The sequence below is a fragment of the Lynx rufus genome, unplaced genomic scaffold (assembly GCF_022079265.1).
Source record: "Lynx rufus isolate CCGP_SWC_20201006 ecotype Redwood Valley unplaced genomic scaffold, mLynRuf1.p SCAF_5, whole genome shotgun sequence".
In the NCBI taxonomy this organism is placed as follows: Eukaryota; Metazoa; Chordata; class Mammalia; order Carnivora; family Felidae; genus Lynx; species Lynx rufus.
In genome coordinates, this window is record NW_025814867.1 from 146,672,561 (window position 1) to 146,689,209 (window position 16,649).

At 40.7% G+C, this 16,649-nt stretch overlaps 1 protein-coding gene and 1 long non-coding RNA gene across 4 annotated transcripts in view; one reads left to right on the plus strand and one right to left on the minus strand.

Moving 5' to 3' along the window:
- The window catches only part of PAXBP1 (PAX3 and PAX7 binding protein 1), a 34,380-nt gene extending 23,348 nt beyond the window's left edge, over positions 1-11,032 (minus strand). The window contains exons 1-7 of the mRNA XM_047098648.1: positions 10,566-11,032; positions 8,977-9,105; positions 4,565-4,741; positions 2,927-3,148; positions 2,278-2,381; positions 1,081-1,298; positions 379-568 (exon numbers count right to left, since the gene is read on the minus strand). Of these exons, the coding sequence (XP_046954604.1) occupies positions 379-568; positions 1,081-1,298; positions 2,278-2,381; positions 2,927-3,148; positions 4,565-4,741; positions 8,977-9,105; positions 10,566-10,911 (1,386 nt within the window). The 5' untranslated portion in view covers positions 10,912-11,032. The remainder of the gene's footprint in view (positions 1-378; positions 569-1,080; positions 1,299-2,277; positions 2,382-2,926; positions 3,149-4,564; positions 4,742-8,976; positions 9,106-10,565) is intronic.
- An 81-nt stretch (positions 11,033-11,113) lies between these two features.
- The window catches only part of LOC124525980 (uncharacterized), a 30,924-nt gene continuing 25,388 nt past the window's right edge, over positions 11,114-16,649 (plus strand). The window contains exon 1 of one of the 3 annotated variants that reach the window (XR_006965594.1): positions 11,114-11,216. This is a non-coding gene — a long non-coding RNA (uncharacterized LOC124525980). The remainder of the gene's footprint in view (positions 11,217-16,649) is intronic. The other 2 variants (XR_006965593.1, XR_006965595.1) reach the window with 2 other exon arrangements.

The window sequence follows — 16,649 nt, forward strand, 5'->3', positions numbered from 1 at the left end:
TTTGGAATTACTTGTGGAAACAGTTTAAAGGTAAGTTTAGACCGGAACCATACCAAAGAAAATTCCATCAGATGAGTCCCTTATATTCTAATAATTCAGGGCAGGCCAATAATATACCACTGTGTTAAAGAGGACTTGCCAAAGTCTTATTTAAATATGCTTTATCTTTTTTGTTGTTGTTTTCAACAAAGCCATTATGCCGCCCCCAAGACAGAATGCCGCTAATGAAGTGAGGAAAATGAAGCATGGCTTTTCATCACTTCTAGAGTTGAACTCAGTGGATACTTTCTGAGAAATACAAGAAATGATCTACACAAGGCCGTCTAGACCTCCCTAATTTTGCCTTAGTCAAAGAGATTAATATTTTTGCATTCTTACCTTTTCACTGAAACACTCAAGCAAGTCTTGGACATACCCTCGCATTTCTTGCAAAAACTTATACCGTTCACCAACACCCCCAGAAGACCCTTCTAATCTCTCAATAGCCCTGGTGGCGTCCACTCGGCTTTGCAGGTGTTTCTCATGCTGCTGTCGATTCGTTTTGTGCAGTTCTTTCACGGAGTCCAACCTTAAGAACACAAAAGGATAAATATAACACATTTACATCCAAAAGTCTACGCCGTCAGGACTCTTGCAATATTATAATAATGCATTTAGTTCCACTATTAAGATACAAAAATGCTTGGAGTGGCATCTTTTCATCTGCACGGCTTTTTTCTCAAAAAAGCAAAAACAAAAAGGCAGTTTACAGACTTCACATCAAGTTATTTGGTGGGCTAACCAAAATCTGTTTCGCTTTTCCCCCCATATCTTGACTACACTTTTTCAGAGTCCAAGAGGTACAAACTCAGAACTGTCTTCAACAAGATCATGGAGTGGCATTTTTATAACTTTTCGAGGCTTCCACAGAAGTAATCCAAGAAGGGAGCAGAACAAAGTATGAAGTCATCTTCTGTTTAGCTTTTGAAGATGGGCCAGTGAATCTTCTTTGCCGACATTCTGCATCTGCTACCCCAGACTACATGTTGCCTGAGGGAACTGAAAGCTAGGACAGGTCTTTAAGAAGTTGATCTGCCCTACCTGTCTTTAAGCTGTTTCTTTACCAAATCAATAGTAACGGGAGTCATCTCATTACTGGGAGTTTTGAAAGGGACTGTATTATCTGTTTTTTGAGATTTGGCATCAGATGATCCATAGGCAGTGTAACTATAAGGAATGCCATAGGATGAACCATAAGGTATCGTCTGGTAAGTGTTCTGGTAGTACATATTCACTTCAGTGGGCTGGCTTGCTTGAACCTAGAAAAGAAATGGGACATATATGAAAACCAGCAGTTAATCATGACTTTGAGATTAAAAAGCACAAACTGCAAAAATATACACCATTTTCCAAACAGTATGTTAATTGAAATAAATAACTGCAAAGTTCTTCAAAATCAAGTAAAAGTAGGGCAGGATGAACATTCTAACTCGTATGGGACTACTGAATTCATTTCTAATAATTTTGGGGAAAAGAGAATATCATAGAAGTTTGGGTAGGAAGGGACATAAAAAAATAATCCAAAGCCATCACGTTATCAGTGGAAGAGAATAAATGACTTGCTACAGTGAGAAAATAAAGACAAGCAGAGACTAGAAACTGCCATCTAAGTACCCTATTTTCTTAACATAACCCAAACGCATGCAAAACACTGGCAACAAAAACAGTTTACATTTATGGATCACTTCCACTGTACTACTTAATAAAACTTGTTTTAACTACTGACGAAGAGATTTTTCATCAAAGTTTTTGAATTAAGTTTTCACATTACGAGAAGAGAAATCCATCTTCCACAAAATAATTTTTAAAGTCAGAAGCAATAAGCTACACAGGAAAGAAAGATTTTATCTCAACAGTGGTTCTCAAAGTCAGCGTGCGCCAGGATGGCCCGAGCGTGGTGGCTGGGCCCCCAACCCAGTTTCTCATTCACTAGGTCTCAAGAGGGTGAACATTTGCCATTTCTAACAAGCCCCCAGCTGATGCTGATGCTGCTGGTTGAAGGATCACTCGGAGAAACACTAGTCTAAGAAACCATCACTCTGTTAAGTTGCAAAGGATAACAACAGTTTCTTTCTTCTAAAAGCTTATCGAATATATGTACCTGCACGTAATTTTCTTCATTGTGTTAGTTGGATGAACGACAAAGATTCAATTCAGTATCTTTGTGATTTCACAAAACAGGCACAAAAGGTTTCTTGTGTACTTTCTATTTTTCAAGTTTAACCTTTTAGTTCTTACCTGAGGGATATTGATTCCTTTTCTTATCTGCTCCTGCTCCCATCGGCTGAGTTCTTCATCTTGTTCTCCAGTTACTAGAGCATCATCATCACTCCCCTCAATGCCTGCAGCCACAGCAGTGGGGAAAATTAAAGACCAGAAAAGCAGGGAGGGAAGAGATGCTATCCTGATACTTCACAAAAATTAAGCAAGACAATCGGTATTAACTCAGTTTTACTAAAATGTTGATTACGATCTCTTCTCCTTTGATACCCCTTGCTTGTCTTAGACACAGCATTCCTTGAAGCAGAAGGCATTACGCAGTAGTTACACCCAAGGAAGGTTTCCTAATCTCTGTGAGCTTGACGTCAAATCAACAAAGGGAAGAGCAGAACGTAAAGGCCTCTAAAGAATGCGAGGCTGATTATATAAATGTATGCATGTAAAGTGCTTAACACGATACTGGCCACACAGGACGTGCTCAATAAACATGAGCCATCATAGTCATGCTACAGTTTTCAAAAAATTCCAATAAGACACTGGTACCCAAGCAGAAAGGGTCCTCAAACACTAGATATTGCTGAGGAAATGTGGGTACTTTTAATCTGAATACAGTATCGAATATTTAATACAATGCAACAGGCTTACTATACTATTTAAATCAAGTTACCTATTTCCTCGGCAATTTTTTGTCTCTGTGACTTTTCTTTCACAGAAAAAACTATGCGACGTTTCTCATCATCATCTTCATCATCACTGGCATCATTCTCATCTTCTCTAACAAGGCGGCCTTTCCCAGGCTCGCTGTCATGAGGAGTGAAATCTCCTAATTCTCGGGCCATTTGACGCTTTTTCCTTGCAGCATGTATAAAAGCTGCATCTGGAATTTCTCCTGGAAACAAGTGGTAAGAATTGTAAAATATGCCGGTATTAGGGTATGAAGTTTCTATTTTTGTGAAAATATAAAGGGTATGGGGCGCCTGGATGGCTCTGTCAGTTAAGCGCTGACTTCAGCTCAGGTCATGATCTCACAGTTTGTGAGTTCAAGCCCCGCATAGGGCTCTGTGCTGACAGCTCGGAACCTGGAGCTAGCTTCTGATTCTGTGTCTCCCTCTCTCTTTCTCTCTCTCCCCCTCCACCACTCATGCTCTGTCTCTCTCAAAAATAAATAAGCATTAAAAAAAAAAAATTAAAAAAATAAAAAGAAAATATGCAGGGTAAAATAACCTCACCAAGAGAGCCATGTCATAGTGATGTTCTAACGTTAGTTGCTGGTATCCCTTTCCCCAACTGTGCCTGTAACCCAACTGCTTTCTTTTTAATTTAGCTTAAACGGAAACCTAAAGTCACTAAATATACATATATATATATATATATAAATCATATACTGGCAATATGCATGGGGGGGAAGATCCACCACCACAGCTTTGTTTTAACTGTAATTTTTTTCATTTTTAAGAAATAGGAAAAGTAATCAAACCCTATTACTAAAATAGAAAGCAGGTAAGTTTAAAAAGTTGCCCACAAGCTCACCTTAAAAAACTATTAGATTTATAGTATATTTCTCTTGCATATAGTTTCCAGGTCACCTGTAAGCATACTGAATATATAATTCTGTACTTAAGTTTTTTTTCATATTAAAACACACTAAGTTTTTTTCCATGTTGTTGTTTGGCAAAGCATAATTTTTAACAGCTTAACAATATTCACTAAACAGATAAAGCATAATCTACTACCTAACTAACCTTTCACCTCCAGTAAAAATTAACGCCTTGCCACATGTCTAATGTTATTTTAATAGCTATGTAACATCCCATCATGTAAATGTACCTTAACTTACTAAGCTGTTCCTCTCCTGCCAGACATTTTTTCTAAGCACTTTTTTACTCAAAAGCCTATTACCCAGGAAACAGATTTGCCAACTATTTCCTACAAAAAAGTAAAAAGGAAGAAAGTGTGGGCATAAAACTAACTGCAATGAGTTTTGCTTTTAGCAGCACTTCTAAAAAAGTTAAAGTCTTAATCTGAAATACTTTAAAAAAAACAAAACAAAACAAACCTTTAGTACCATTTATCCATTTACTTGAAGTCCCACACTGGCTTTGGATAACAAAAGTGCCTGACAATGAGCTTGGAAAAACTGGCAAGTTTCTACTTCTCTCACTTTATTTGCAAAAGGAAACACCTTGGCTGCAAACAGGGATGTCACAAGAAACACCACGTAGCTAACTCCTTCCTTAACCATCTTTACACATGGCCCATTCTTGAGGGCCTCCTTCATTTCTGAGAAGTAGCTGCAAACACACACCTGGGCGGAGAACATTCAAAGAAGATAAAGCATTTGAAAAAGCTCCACCAGCTTTTGGCTTTTCTTCCTCCTTCTCACTTTCCATGTCCATTTCATCTTCACCATGTTCACTGATGATAACTCCGTCTTCTTGACTGGTGTCCTTAATGTGTCCTGTTTTGTCCAAGGGTGGTTCACCTACATTTTTGAGAAAAGTAATTAAAATTTTAAATAAAATGCATAAATTGAGAAGGCACTTTTTATTTGTTTATAGGCTCACTTTGAACTGTTTTAATTGTTTATTAAAAAAACCCACTGATTGTATGAAAATGAAATATCCAACAACAGGCATTAACTGTGAAATAAAAATATAGGGGTCACAAGGATGCATCGAAGGCCCTACTCAATTCTATCTTGAGTTAAATCTCATCAAAATTTTACTAACTTATCAAAATTAACTGTTTCTTCCTCTAACCTCCCATTGGTCACTGCTCAGACCTCTTTAAAACATCATTTCATTAAACCCTAAGCCCATCTGAGGCAGCTTTCTATGAAGAACAAATGCTTAGGGACCAAGTAAACCTCTCTGTAAGGAATACTTTAGGATCATCTTCTTAGTTCATAACCATTTGTCACCCATCACCTGACGGGGTGAGACCCAAAAGTCCTATTTACACAATGTAACTGTGATCCCATTGCCATGACTGAATGTTCAAGATTGGATCTGTGACCGAGGCAGAGACAACCTTATTGTCTTTCTGGGAATCTGGAACTGAGACAGAGAGACAAGTCAGAGACTGGGTAGCACTAAAAACAACCTAAACCAGTAAGGGAGCGGCAGAGTGGCCATATTCTGCCGTATGGACAGAGGAGAGAACTCTAATTCGGTGCTAATGCTCAGGCCATTCGTAAGACCACTTGCAAGACTGCTTCCTGCGACCGCGTTCCAGGAGGCACCACTCACCACGCTTATCTTTACAGAGGTTTACTTTGCTTTTAACTCAATAGTCCCACTGTACCATCAGTCCCAGGCAAAAATCACAGAAATCAGAGTGTTAATCTTTACCTTAAAACACTGAACCTGGCACACAAGAGGCACAATGACTATAATGAAATAGTAAAAGTTTATCCTAAATATTTATTCTAAATATTCTAAATGTTTGTATTGTTTCCCTAGCATGGTCCCCTCCTAAAAACTGTTTCAAAAATTCTATTCTTCTCAAGCCATATCCTACTCCCCTAAATAAGAATCTCAGGAATACCACTCCTTCATACACACACTTTTGACTAAAATTTAGGTCATTGTTTAAGGCTCTTTAGTTGTTTCATTTACCATCCTGCCTCATTAGCCACAGCCTTCCTTCTGAAGTGCATTCTGATGCTCGAGATGAAAAGTCCACTCTATCAGATGGATATGGTTACACGGGAGTCAAACACTACCCAAATTTCGTTCTACTCTAAACCCACACTAAATCAGTGGCTTTTAATAGAACCAAAAGGTCTACTAGATCAGATACATTCAGAATGATTTCTGCAGATTCTAAAAGACAGAGCAAACACAAATTATGACTGAACACATACAAGCGCAAAACATGGTGACAGTGGGATTGTTGTTAGTGGTCGCACATTATCCTTCCAGATGTCTTTGTAAAAAGAGATACCAAATAACCTTCTAGGCTCCTCTTGTACTCTCAATTTCTTCTACTACCATCAGGAAACTTGCTCTCACAAACATCCTCTTTACCTTGAACTTGACGAGGCTCCCTCTCTCCTTTCTTCTACCTAGACACAGGTTTCTTGCTATCAAAAGAACTTTTCCTTGATCACAACGGTCTCTCCAGCTACTGTCCTCTACTTCTTTCTCTGCCAAGCTTTCCCAAAGCAGTGTGGACCTGCTGCCTCCTACTTCGTCACCAACTTGGGTGCATCAGCCTAGGCGAACGGCCTTTACCTTCTCTCGTTCCCAGCTCCCGTACCAGCTATCCAACGGCTGCAGCTACAGCTAATTCATACAATATTGTTGAGCAAGTTAGCAAAAGATGTCTCTTCAGCCGAACAGACACAAAGCTTGGCTAATGGACTTGCCCCTTCTGCCAGGTACCCTCCTCCAGAAAACAACAGCAACCCTGTCAATGGCCACTCCTTGGTCCTTTCTTTTCCTGACCTTTCTGGCACTATTTCATACAACTGAACATCTTCATCTGGAAATTTTCCTGTCCCTTCTCCTTTGACCTTTATGATTCTCTTTGGTAAATCCTCTTGTCTGTGTGTACACTTATTACAGATAGAAGTCTTCGGTCCCCAGAAATGTTTCCTTTTTGCTGCTCCCTCATCAGTTCCATTTACTTTTGGTTTTAATAAACACCTCAAGAAGCACCAGGCCTAAACCTATTATGTCCCACTGTTCACTGGCTATTTTCGCTCAAAGTCAAGTTTAAAGGCAAACTCACTATTCTAGGAATACCCATTTTTGTGGTAGGTATTTTGTTGATAGGACCTTGATTTGGAGATTAACGTACCTCTCTGGCTGTCTAAGGAGAGTTGCACTAGGAAGAGTTCAGGATTGTGAGCTGATTCTTGAAAGAGCTCCATAACACCATTAGTTCAAGGGTAATGTTGACCACCTATAACACACAGGCTCTACCTTAAGGGAGGACATTAATGAAGTTATCTGGCAAGTGTATCAGTTATGCAAAAGTGGGAGACAGGTCACAGGAGATGGCCTCATAAATCTCAGACTTGCTTCAATTACTAAATCCAACGGTAAATGGTCCTTTCTTTCTTCTCCTGACCTTACTTGCACTATTTCACTGCACACGGTTGGTTCTCAAGAGATTTGGGGAAAAAAGAGTTTCCTAGACTCCAAAATAATTGGTTCCCCTAAAAATATCCTCCTCCCACCTGCCTTCCCTTTTCCCTTATAGAATATGGAACTGTTCTCTCAGCCACCACGGCATAAAAGCTCGAATTTAACTATTTCTTTTAAATCCGATATCTAAAGCAAAAATCAAGGCTACCAAGTCTTCCCTTGGAACATTTCTGAAATAATCCTTTCTTTCCATTTCTTCTCCCACACCCATAGCAAACATTTTTAACTCATCCACATTTTTCCACTGAGTCAGGAAAAGCCTCAGTCTCGCTCAACTGAGACCTTTTTAAACCCACTATTAATGGATCAAAGCTGGCCCTTGAGTTTAAACTGCTTCAGGCCTCCAATCTCTCCTTGTGCTGATCCATTCTGCATGCTAATACCAGGCTGAGGTTTCAAAAAACATTTATCATGTCACCATCTTGGCAAGGCACCAAACCCAGCAACTCTAAACCCCTTACTGGACACTAAACATCCTTCACAATCTGTCAACAATGCACCTTTCCCCCTAAACCTCTACTTCCTCTACAAAATCACCTCCTGACAGTTGTACTTGCCCTTGCCTTAACTCACTTTAACCTTTGATAACAGACCCACATTTTCTCTCTCCTGTCTTTTGGAATTTAAATTATTTAAAAAAAAAAAAAAAACAGCTTCATATTCCACTGTACCCATGAAGCATTCCTTCCCCTGCCTCTAAAAAGAAAGTGCAGTTACCCTTTAAACCATTCATTGAACATTCTGCTAAACGTTGGGTCCAACTATACATTTAAGTGATGCTGTCTCCAAAATCAGACCGTACATTTTACATATAATGACGTACTTCTTCACATTAAGCCTGAGGCTGAAAACCCGTGAACTAATAATTCTATCTTTAATTTCACAGAATAAAAAGATTTCCCTAAGGCTTTGCATCAGAATAACTCAGACTGCAGCAAATGGTAACGGATCTACTTTCCTCAAGACAAATTAACTGCTTAAAAATTTCAAGCTTCTGTTGTAAAAGGATGTGAGAGGTGCCTATACGGTGTAGGCAGGGGCCTCGCAGTGAGAAGTCTTCATCCATGTATCTGATAAAGTTGCTACATGAGATTAAAGTATTACCAACATTGCAATGAAGGCATTCCTAAGAGTTCTCCAAGAATTAAACCAACAGTGGAAACGTCACCAAAGAAAATGAGCACCTGTTTCTATAAAATGAGAATACAGGAATGTGCGCAGTAATACCTCAAACGGGAATAAACCTGTGCCTCGGGTTTATAGGGGAAATTTCCTTTCTCTGGTCAACCACAGTCTGAACACCAGCAGAAAAATTGGGGGAGAATTTAGACACTGTAGCTGAAACATTCCAGTGGCAATGATTGGGTCTTTTTAAAAAATGCATTGACAGTGCAACTGTTGTTAGAATTAAATAACAGAACTGTATCGATATCCACTTTGGACCCTTGACAACAGAGTCAACTGAACAAGTTCACGATGTATACAGCAAGTCCACTCAATCCCCGCGAGAAAGTTTTCGCTTTGTTGTTTCAAAAGAATCCAGTACTATCAGTTTGGTACTTACTGTCGGCTGAGGAGTTGAGTTCTGTTTTAATCTTTGATTTTTCAAGATCTTCTTTGTATTCTTTCTTAAGTAATTTTACTATCTTTTTGCTGTAACTTGATTTCTTCACTTTGAAAACTTCTTCGTTTTCTTAAAAAAGAAATTAAATAAAGTCTGTAGCGATCATTTTCAGACAGTATCTTCCAACTTCCACATGATCTTATGTACTTTTCTCATTCATCCAGACAGATACTCATACACCCCAAATCATTACATAATGTGAAGTTATTCCAAATCTGTCCCTGGTTCTCAAGAATTGAAGTCAGCTTCATAAATGAACCTCATATAATGCAAACATGAGACTTCTAAAAACGTGTAACACACGCAGCTGCACGAAATTTTCGTATATCCTGTTGCCTTTTTTAAGTCCTCTATCCCAAGAGGAAAATAAAATCATTGAAAAAGCACTTAGTTACTGCATTACTTAGGTATCTGAAACAAAACATCCAAAATCAAAAGGTTCTGGGTAACAGAGCTGTCAAATCTGAGTAAATCTAGATTCACCACAAAATGACATTATTCCAAGACTAAACTGAGAGCAAAGCACTTTTCAAAAATAAGTTTTGGTAGGTAACCACGTCTTTGATTTGAAGAGTTTAAAGTCAAATGCAAACACTTTGCCAAACAGTTTCTGCATTTAAAAAAAAAAAATTCTGGCTGTAGTCCCCTCAAACAAAATAAGAATTAACAGGCCAAAGACCAACTGCCTACCTTACTGGAAAGATGAAAGCATCTTGCATGGAGATGAAGATATCTACAAGCCAAGTCTTTTTTTATAACCTGCCCTTAAAACTGACTTTCATAAACACATACTCAACTGGCTGGGAAGTTAGATTTTAGACTCATTTATAAACAGAAATCTAAATCCACTGCAGCTTGGTTTCTCACTCCCCAATGGATACATGGCCTTAAATTACTATTACACCGTCTCTCTTCGTTGTCCAAAACTCAATGCGAGGAGAAAAAACCGGACATCTGTACCCCTACTTAGTTTCACGGGGAAACTGAGGCTCGGCGATTGCAAGGAACTGGCCCAAGGTCACTCAGAACCAGAGCTTCAACTCCGGGATTCTGTTCCCAGACGTAGGACTCCATACTAACCCAGCCTTCCTAGTCAACGGTATCAGATCCCCCAAGAGACGTGGGCATAGTGACCTGCAGAAGACTCAGACCGTGCGCAGAGTAGACAGGGGACCAAATCCAAGTTCTCCCTGAAACACACCCGCCAGGAAAGAAGCAGGACAGGGGACACTGAATTTCCACTTGAAAACCTCAGAATGACTGAACTGCGCTCCCGCCCCGCAGAGGAGGAAATGCACAAGAGGACGGTGAGGAGGAGGCGGTTGTTAAGAAAAGGCTGGTGGCGGCGCGGGAACACGTCCTCCGCCGGGAGCAGAAGGCCGGAGGCGGAGAAGGATGTGCAGCAGGTCGGGCGCGAAGGGGCTCCGTTCCGGGCTGCGGGGGCTGGACGTCCGGGGAATGCGGGGACTAAAGGCGGGGGCCTAGGACAGGGATGCTAGTCTGGGGCGCGAAGCGCGGCGGTTACTTACCTTCCTCCTCGTCCTGGAAGCTGAGCAGGCTGGCCCGAGGCACCTCTTTGTTCTCTCGCGGCCTCTTGCGCGGCTTCAGCCCGTTGCCGGGCTCCGCGCCGCCCGGGAAGCAGCCCCCAGCCTCAGCCCCGGAGCCCGGGGTCAGCGCGGAAGGCGGCGGCAGCCCCGGGCCCTGCAGCGACTCCCCCCCAGGGGCCCTGTCGCCGCCGCCGCCAGAGCCCGGTTCTTCGCCGGTGCCCGGCGGCTGCAACAGCGGTGGCGGCTCCTGCTCCTCATCGCGCTCTCGCTCCTCCTCCTCCGAGTCATTCCGCTTGCGCACGTTCACTCGCCGGGCCTTTCGGAACATTCCCGCGGCTCGCAAGGCAGTCTCACACCCGCTCCCACACGGTGCCCCGGCAGCTCCAAGCTCGCGACGGCGCACGCGCGCTTCCCGGAGCTCCAGCCGGGTCCTGTCTTCCCTCGTTCTACCGCGCACCACCGAGCGCGCATGCGCTCGCGCTCTCGCTACGTGGAGAGATCTCCGCGTCTATCGCGAGAACGTCAGCTTTTTGCACCGTCCTCTGTCGGCGTGGAGGACTGCTGGCACGGAACTCTGGGGCTGGGGCCCTACCCGATGGGTCACAAAGAGGATCATAGAGACGAGAAGACAGAGTAAGCGCTGGCGACGGTGCTGCAGTGCGTCTTCCGCACTTACGCAGAGTAGTCACGAGAGGAAACCTCCCGCCAAGCGGTGGGAGGGGCAAATGGAGGAGACGAGGCTAGGTGGGGGAGGGGCGGGGGCGGGGGAAGGGGCGGGGGGGGAGGGGGGAGGAGCCAGAAAGAGAAACCAGGTTTAGGGAGGGAAAGTAGGGTGGGATTGTCTTCCGCAACCCAGGAATTGAGCTGTGATATGGTAATTATTACTTACTCTATTGAGTCACACTTGGTATTTCTACAGCTTTGTAGCTACAGAGCCCTTCCAAAAGCATTGAATTTCGTTGATGATAAATTGTTTCCCGGCCTGGTATTTTAGCCCCTTTCCACCGAAGGCAAACGTGTTTTAGTGCTTTCGAGAGAAAGCCAAGTGTACGAGGCGTTCTGAAACGTAGCTGATTTCAGAAACGGAAGGCAAGTCGATTTGCCGGAGTGGGGATGGTTGTGACACATTTCAGGCTTGCGTCACAAAGGTAACCGTCTCTACTGGCAAGGCCCAAGCAGGGTCCTGACTGTGAGGCCGAACTCACGGGCTTTCCCGTCGAGTCAGCCGACTTTGAGGCCTTTTCCTTCACGGGGGCGCATATATGCGAATTCCTTTTCATGTCTCACAATTCGAAAGGCAACAAAGGGCATTCGCACGGTGCAAAAAAACCCACCCATCGCTGGAAGCTTTCCGGTTTGGCAGCGGTTAAAAGTTTCTCATGATCCTGAGATTTCTGTGAACAGAGAAGTAAATTATGGATTTTTTTTGCGAATTATCCTTTTTACACAGTGTGTAAACTGTGTTTAGTTTAACATAAATTGGAGATTGGTTGTGTCTGTACGTAAGGTGTTGGCTTTCCTTTTACCCAGCTGCATGCCGATCTACTGTTGGAATGTACCATGATGTATTAAACCAGGACCATAATAATTGATATTAAGGTTATTTCCAGTCTTGCTGTAGTAATCAAAGCCACAATGTAAAGCGTGAAAAAAATGGTCTCATCTGGAGAATGAACTAGATTTGGAATCGCTAGATCCAAAGGTGTGCATTTGTAATTTTGCTAATTCTAAATTGCTCCTTATAGAGTCTGTGCCAGATTGTACTCTTACCAGCAAATATGAGAGGGCCGATTTTGCCTGCCACATCCTGCCAAAATTTCACTGGAGATTTAAGTTCCAAGTTGAAGCAGAAGATCCCAAGCCCACCGAGAATTTCTATGTCAGGCACATCTGCCTCTTTTCTCTGGTTTTCTTTGATTGGATTTGAGATCTGCCCAGTGGGACCCACTTTTGGAAACTGGAAAGATGATTTAGGCTAAAAGCATCCTCTGTAACGTTTTCTTCCAGTTAATAGGAAAAGTTAGTAATGGCTGGCTCCCTTTCTGCTTGCATTTCTCTAAGTTCTTATATTCTGGCTGTTCAGCATTGATTTATGTTCTGATTCCAACAGAGTGTTTCATTGGTGAAATTGAACCCCAGTTCCCATCACAGAAGATTCAAATTGTGCCTGATCAGCCTCCAGACACCTGAGCCAAGAGACAGATTTGCAGTAATATGATTAGGGTCGAGGTAGCGAACATGGAGTTCAGAGCAGAATATGTTAATACCTTGGCTTAAAACTTCAAAAAGATCTTCCACTGTAAAAGTGGTGGTTGAATATGGAGAACCATAGGCAAGAACATGTGTGATTTTAACATGAGCCAAGATAGTAGACAAAGAATGTATTTATAACTTTGACAGTCTACCTATTCAGATAATTAAAGGGCAAAGTTAAACACTTACAAGTTATTTTCCCGCACAAGCAAGCCAAAGATCCTTCTATAGAGGTTGTAGACCTTGTGGGAATTAAATTCCTGACACTGAGTACCTGCTCTGGTTGCCTGTCAACCAGTATATTATCCAAAATTAATGATTTTATAAACTGCTTCTGTGTTTTAAGTATAATAAACTGATTTGTGTATTGAACATACTATGTCATCACCATTCAACATTGGAATGTCTTTAAGTATTCTGGGGAAACAAAGGCAGTTTACCTAGAATTGTTGCATCCGTCATTTCGTTTGAATCAGTAAGTTAGTTCAGTTCTTTTTTAAAAAGTCATCTTTCTAAGCAACAATTCTGTTTGGGTTCTCTCCCCCCCCCCCCCACTGAATTATGACTTTGCATGGATTAATTGAACCATAAATTCAGATAAAATAGGCAGACCAGTTTTGTGTTGTTTGCTGACTCAGTATTAGACTCCGTATTCTAGAACAATGGTTACGAAATGCAGGTCTGTGAACCTGTGAAAAGTTTTCCTGAGTCAGCTGCCAAATGAGAAGAGGAAAAACAGTCTGTCTGTGTAGAGGAGCCAGATGTCCTTTCTTGGGAGAAAAAAATGGTCCTTTATTCTGAGACTGTCTTACTTTTTCCATGTTAAGATTCTAAAATCTCTGGGCACCTGGGTGGCTCAGTTGGTTAAGCGTCAGACTTCGGCTCAGGTCATGATCTCCCAGTTCGTGGGTTCGAGCCCTATGTCAGGTTCTGTACTGACAGCTCAGAGCTTGGAGCCTGCTTTGGATTCTGTGTCTCCCTCTCTCCCTGCCCCTCCCCTGCTCCTGCTCTGTCTCTAAAAATGAATAAACATTAAAAATGTTTTTTTAAACAGTAAATCTCTTCTATGAAACTATGATGGTATATAATAGTGTATGTTTGTTTTTGCATTTTTTATTTGGCAAACTAAAAAGTAGTGAAAGCTATGAATCCTCCTAAATTTTTTGTTTTATCTAAAAATCTTATTTCGCAGGTGAAATCTTATAGTCTAGGAATGCTTGATCTAGGAATTTTTCTTTTCTTTCTAAAACTATAACTCAATAATTCTATTCTGGAAAAAAATCACTTAATAATTTAAATATCCTTAGAGCTTGCATTGCTGAGGGCAGTTCTTCATTAACTAAAGTAAAATGTAAGCTTTGCAAGAGAAGAGAGTTTCTGTTTTGTTCACTACTATCTTCACAGGACCTATAGTAGCACTGGCACACGATAGGCATTAAATATTTGTTGACTGAATGGTACTAAACATTATCTGTTTATTTAATTAGTGATAAATGTTTTATCCTATGTTGATACAAATTAAAATTTTCTAGGGGCGCCTGGGTGGCGCAGTCGGTTAAGCGTCCGACTTCAGCCAGGTCACGATCTCGCGGTCTGTGAGTTCGAGCCCCGCGTCGGGCTCTGGGCTGATGGCTCAGAGCCTGGAGCCTGTTTCCGATTCTGTGTCTCCCTCTCTCTCTGCCCCTCGCCCGTTCATGCTCTGTCTCTCTCTGTCCCAAAAATAAATAAACGTTGAAAAAAAAATTTTTTTTCTATAGCTTATATACCTTTATTCTCAAAACAAGATCACAATACGTTTGTTACAAATTAATGAGTAGATGAGTTCTTAAAGCGGTAAGTTCCCATCAGCCTTTGAGAACTGCCTCCTGTAGGGAGAAAGGCACTCCCCACCCAGCAAAGGCTGGAAGCCTGGGCACCGATGGGCACCTGATCCAAGGTGGGCCAATCAGATTCTCCCAAGATTTTGCCCTTGAAACCCAGACAATGAGTCCCCGCCTGTGGCTGGAATTGCAATGAACTTAAGAGCCCAAGAAAGCCATAAATTACCATGTCAATTCAAAAGCTGAGAAAACTAGTGTGTGTAGTGGGAGAGAAGAATGAAGCAGATGTGCTAGAAAGTAGAAGACAAAACAGCAAGTGGGATTCTCACGTCTTCCCTAGTTCTTGTTCTCAATGCTTCTTGAAGCAGGACAGCACTCCTGGCTGTCACAGCTGGCTCCCTGAGATGCCCCCAGAATCCTTAGAGTAAATTTCTTTTTGGTTTTGTTGCTGTTGAGTATGTTTTATTGTGTGTGTGTGTGTGTGTGCGTGTGCTTAAAATAATTCATGTTTGTTTCCATTGGTTAGAATCAAAGAACATTTAGGACCAAAGAATTCTAATAAAGTAACTAACAGTTTAATTTTGTAGCAGTGTTAATTTTAGCTGGCAATTTATACAAGTGTGTTTTTTTAATGTTTACCGGCTTAATAATTCTTTAGCTTTACTGTAGTTTTTTAGAGAGTTTTATTTCTTTTTTTTCCTTTTGTCAAGATATCCATAGAGATATGTTCATTAGCATTTAAGTCACAAGCAAATGTGAAGAAAGCTCTTTATCTTGCAAGTATATAGTTACTACAAGTACAGAGAAATAGTACTCCATCCAGAGCATGTGAATGATCCTATTAAAAATGTTAGATAATTTCTCAATTCTTTGTCTCAAACTTCTGTTGAAATGTAGTCATTATATCTACTTCCTTAAGATTATCTTTCCTTTCAAACCATTATTATTGATGGATTCAGATTAAAAGATTCAGCAATTTTTTTTTTTTGGCCACATTAGAATTTTCCGTGGAGAGACACTCAACTTTTTAGAATGTTTTGACAATTCAACTATAATGGTTTATTCCTTCGTTTTCTGAAATGACAGTTTCTTCAACAAAAAGAAAGTGAAATTTCTTTTCATCCATATTTAGAGTGTCATAATAAAAGTAAACAATGTTTTATTTCCTTGCATGGAAATATTGCGCTTATTCAGTATTTTAAAAATACATCTGCTATTTAGACCAAATAATTCTATTATTATCCATTTATTCAGCACAACTTATTGAACATATGCTTTGTTCTAGGCATTGTGTGAGGCAGTAGAAACACAACAGTGAACAAGACAGATATGTTCCTTTTTCCTTCCAGACCTGTATTCAGGTGCTGGAGACAAACAAGTAAATAAAATGTAATTACTAACTGCAGTTAATATTATGAATAAATCAATAGGATACTACATCTTAAGAAGCACAAATATAAAATGATAGAAACTTTAATTTGATTCATTTCTACTATGTGTCAAAGGCCATTTAAATATCTTCATCATCAGTAAATATTTAAGAATTTCTAGAATTGAAGCAAAACATTTTTGTTCAAGATTGCAATTACTAGCCCCAGGATATCTCCTTGAGTAAACTTTTCTTAGAATATTTCATGTAAAATGAGGAGCAGTTAAAATAATTTTCAGCAGTTCAGTATTTTGCATTTCTTTTTTCTTCTTTCTTTTTCCTTTCTTTCTTTCTTTCCTCCTTTTTTTTTTTTTTTTTGAGTAACCTCTACACCCAGCATGGGGCTTGACTTCACAACCCTGAGATCAAGAGTCACATGCTCTACTGACTGAGCCAGCCAGATGCCCCAGTATTTTACATTTCTAGTGTTACTCTGAAAAAGTGTAATTTTGTAGTTATAGGTACAGATATGATATTTATATTACATTCATAGTGGACACTTTATAAATGCATCTAAGAGCTATATTACCAATGCAAAAGCAAAAATAGTAATGCAGCCTCTCT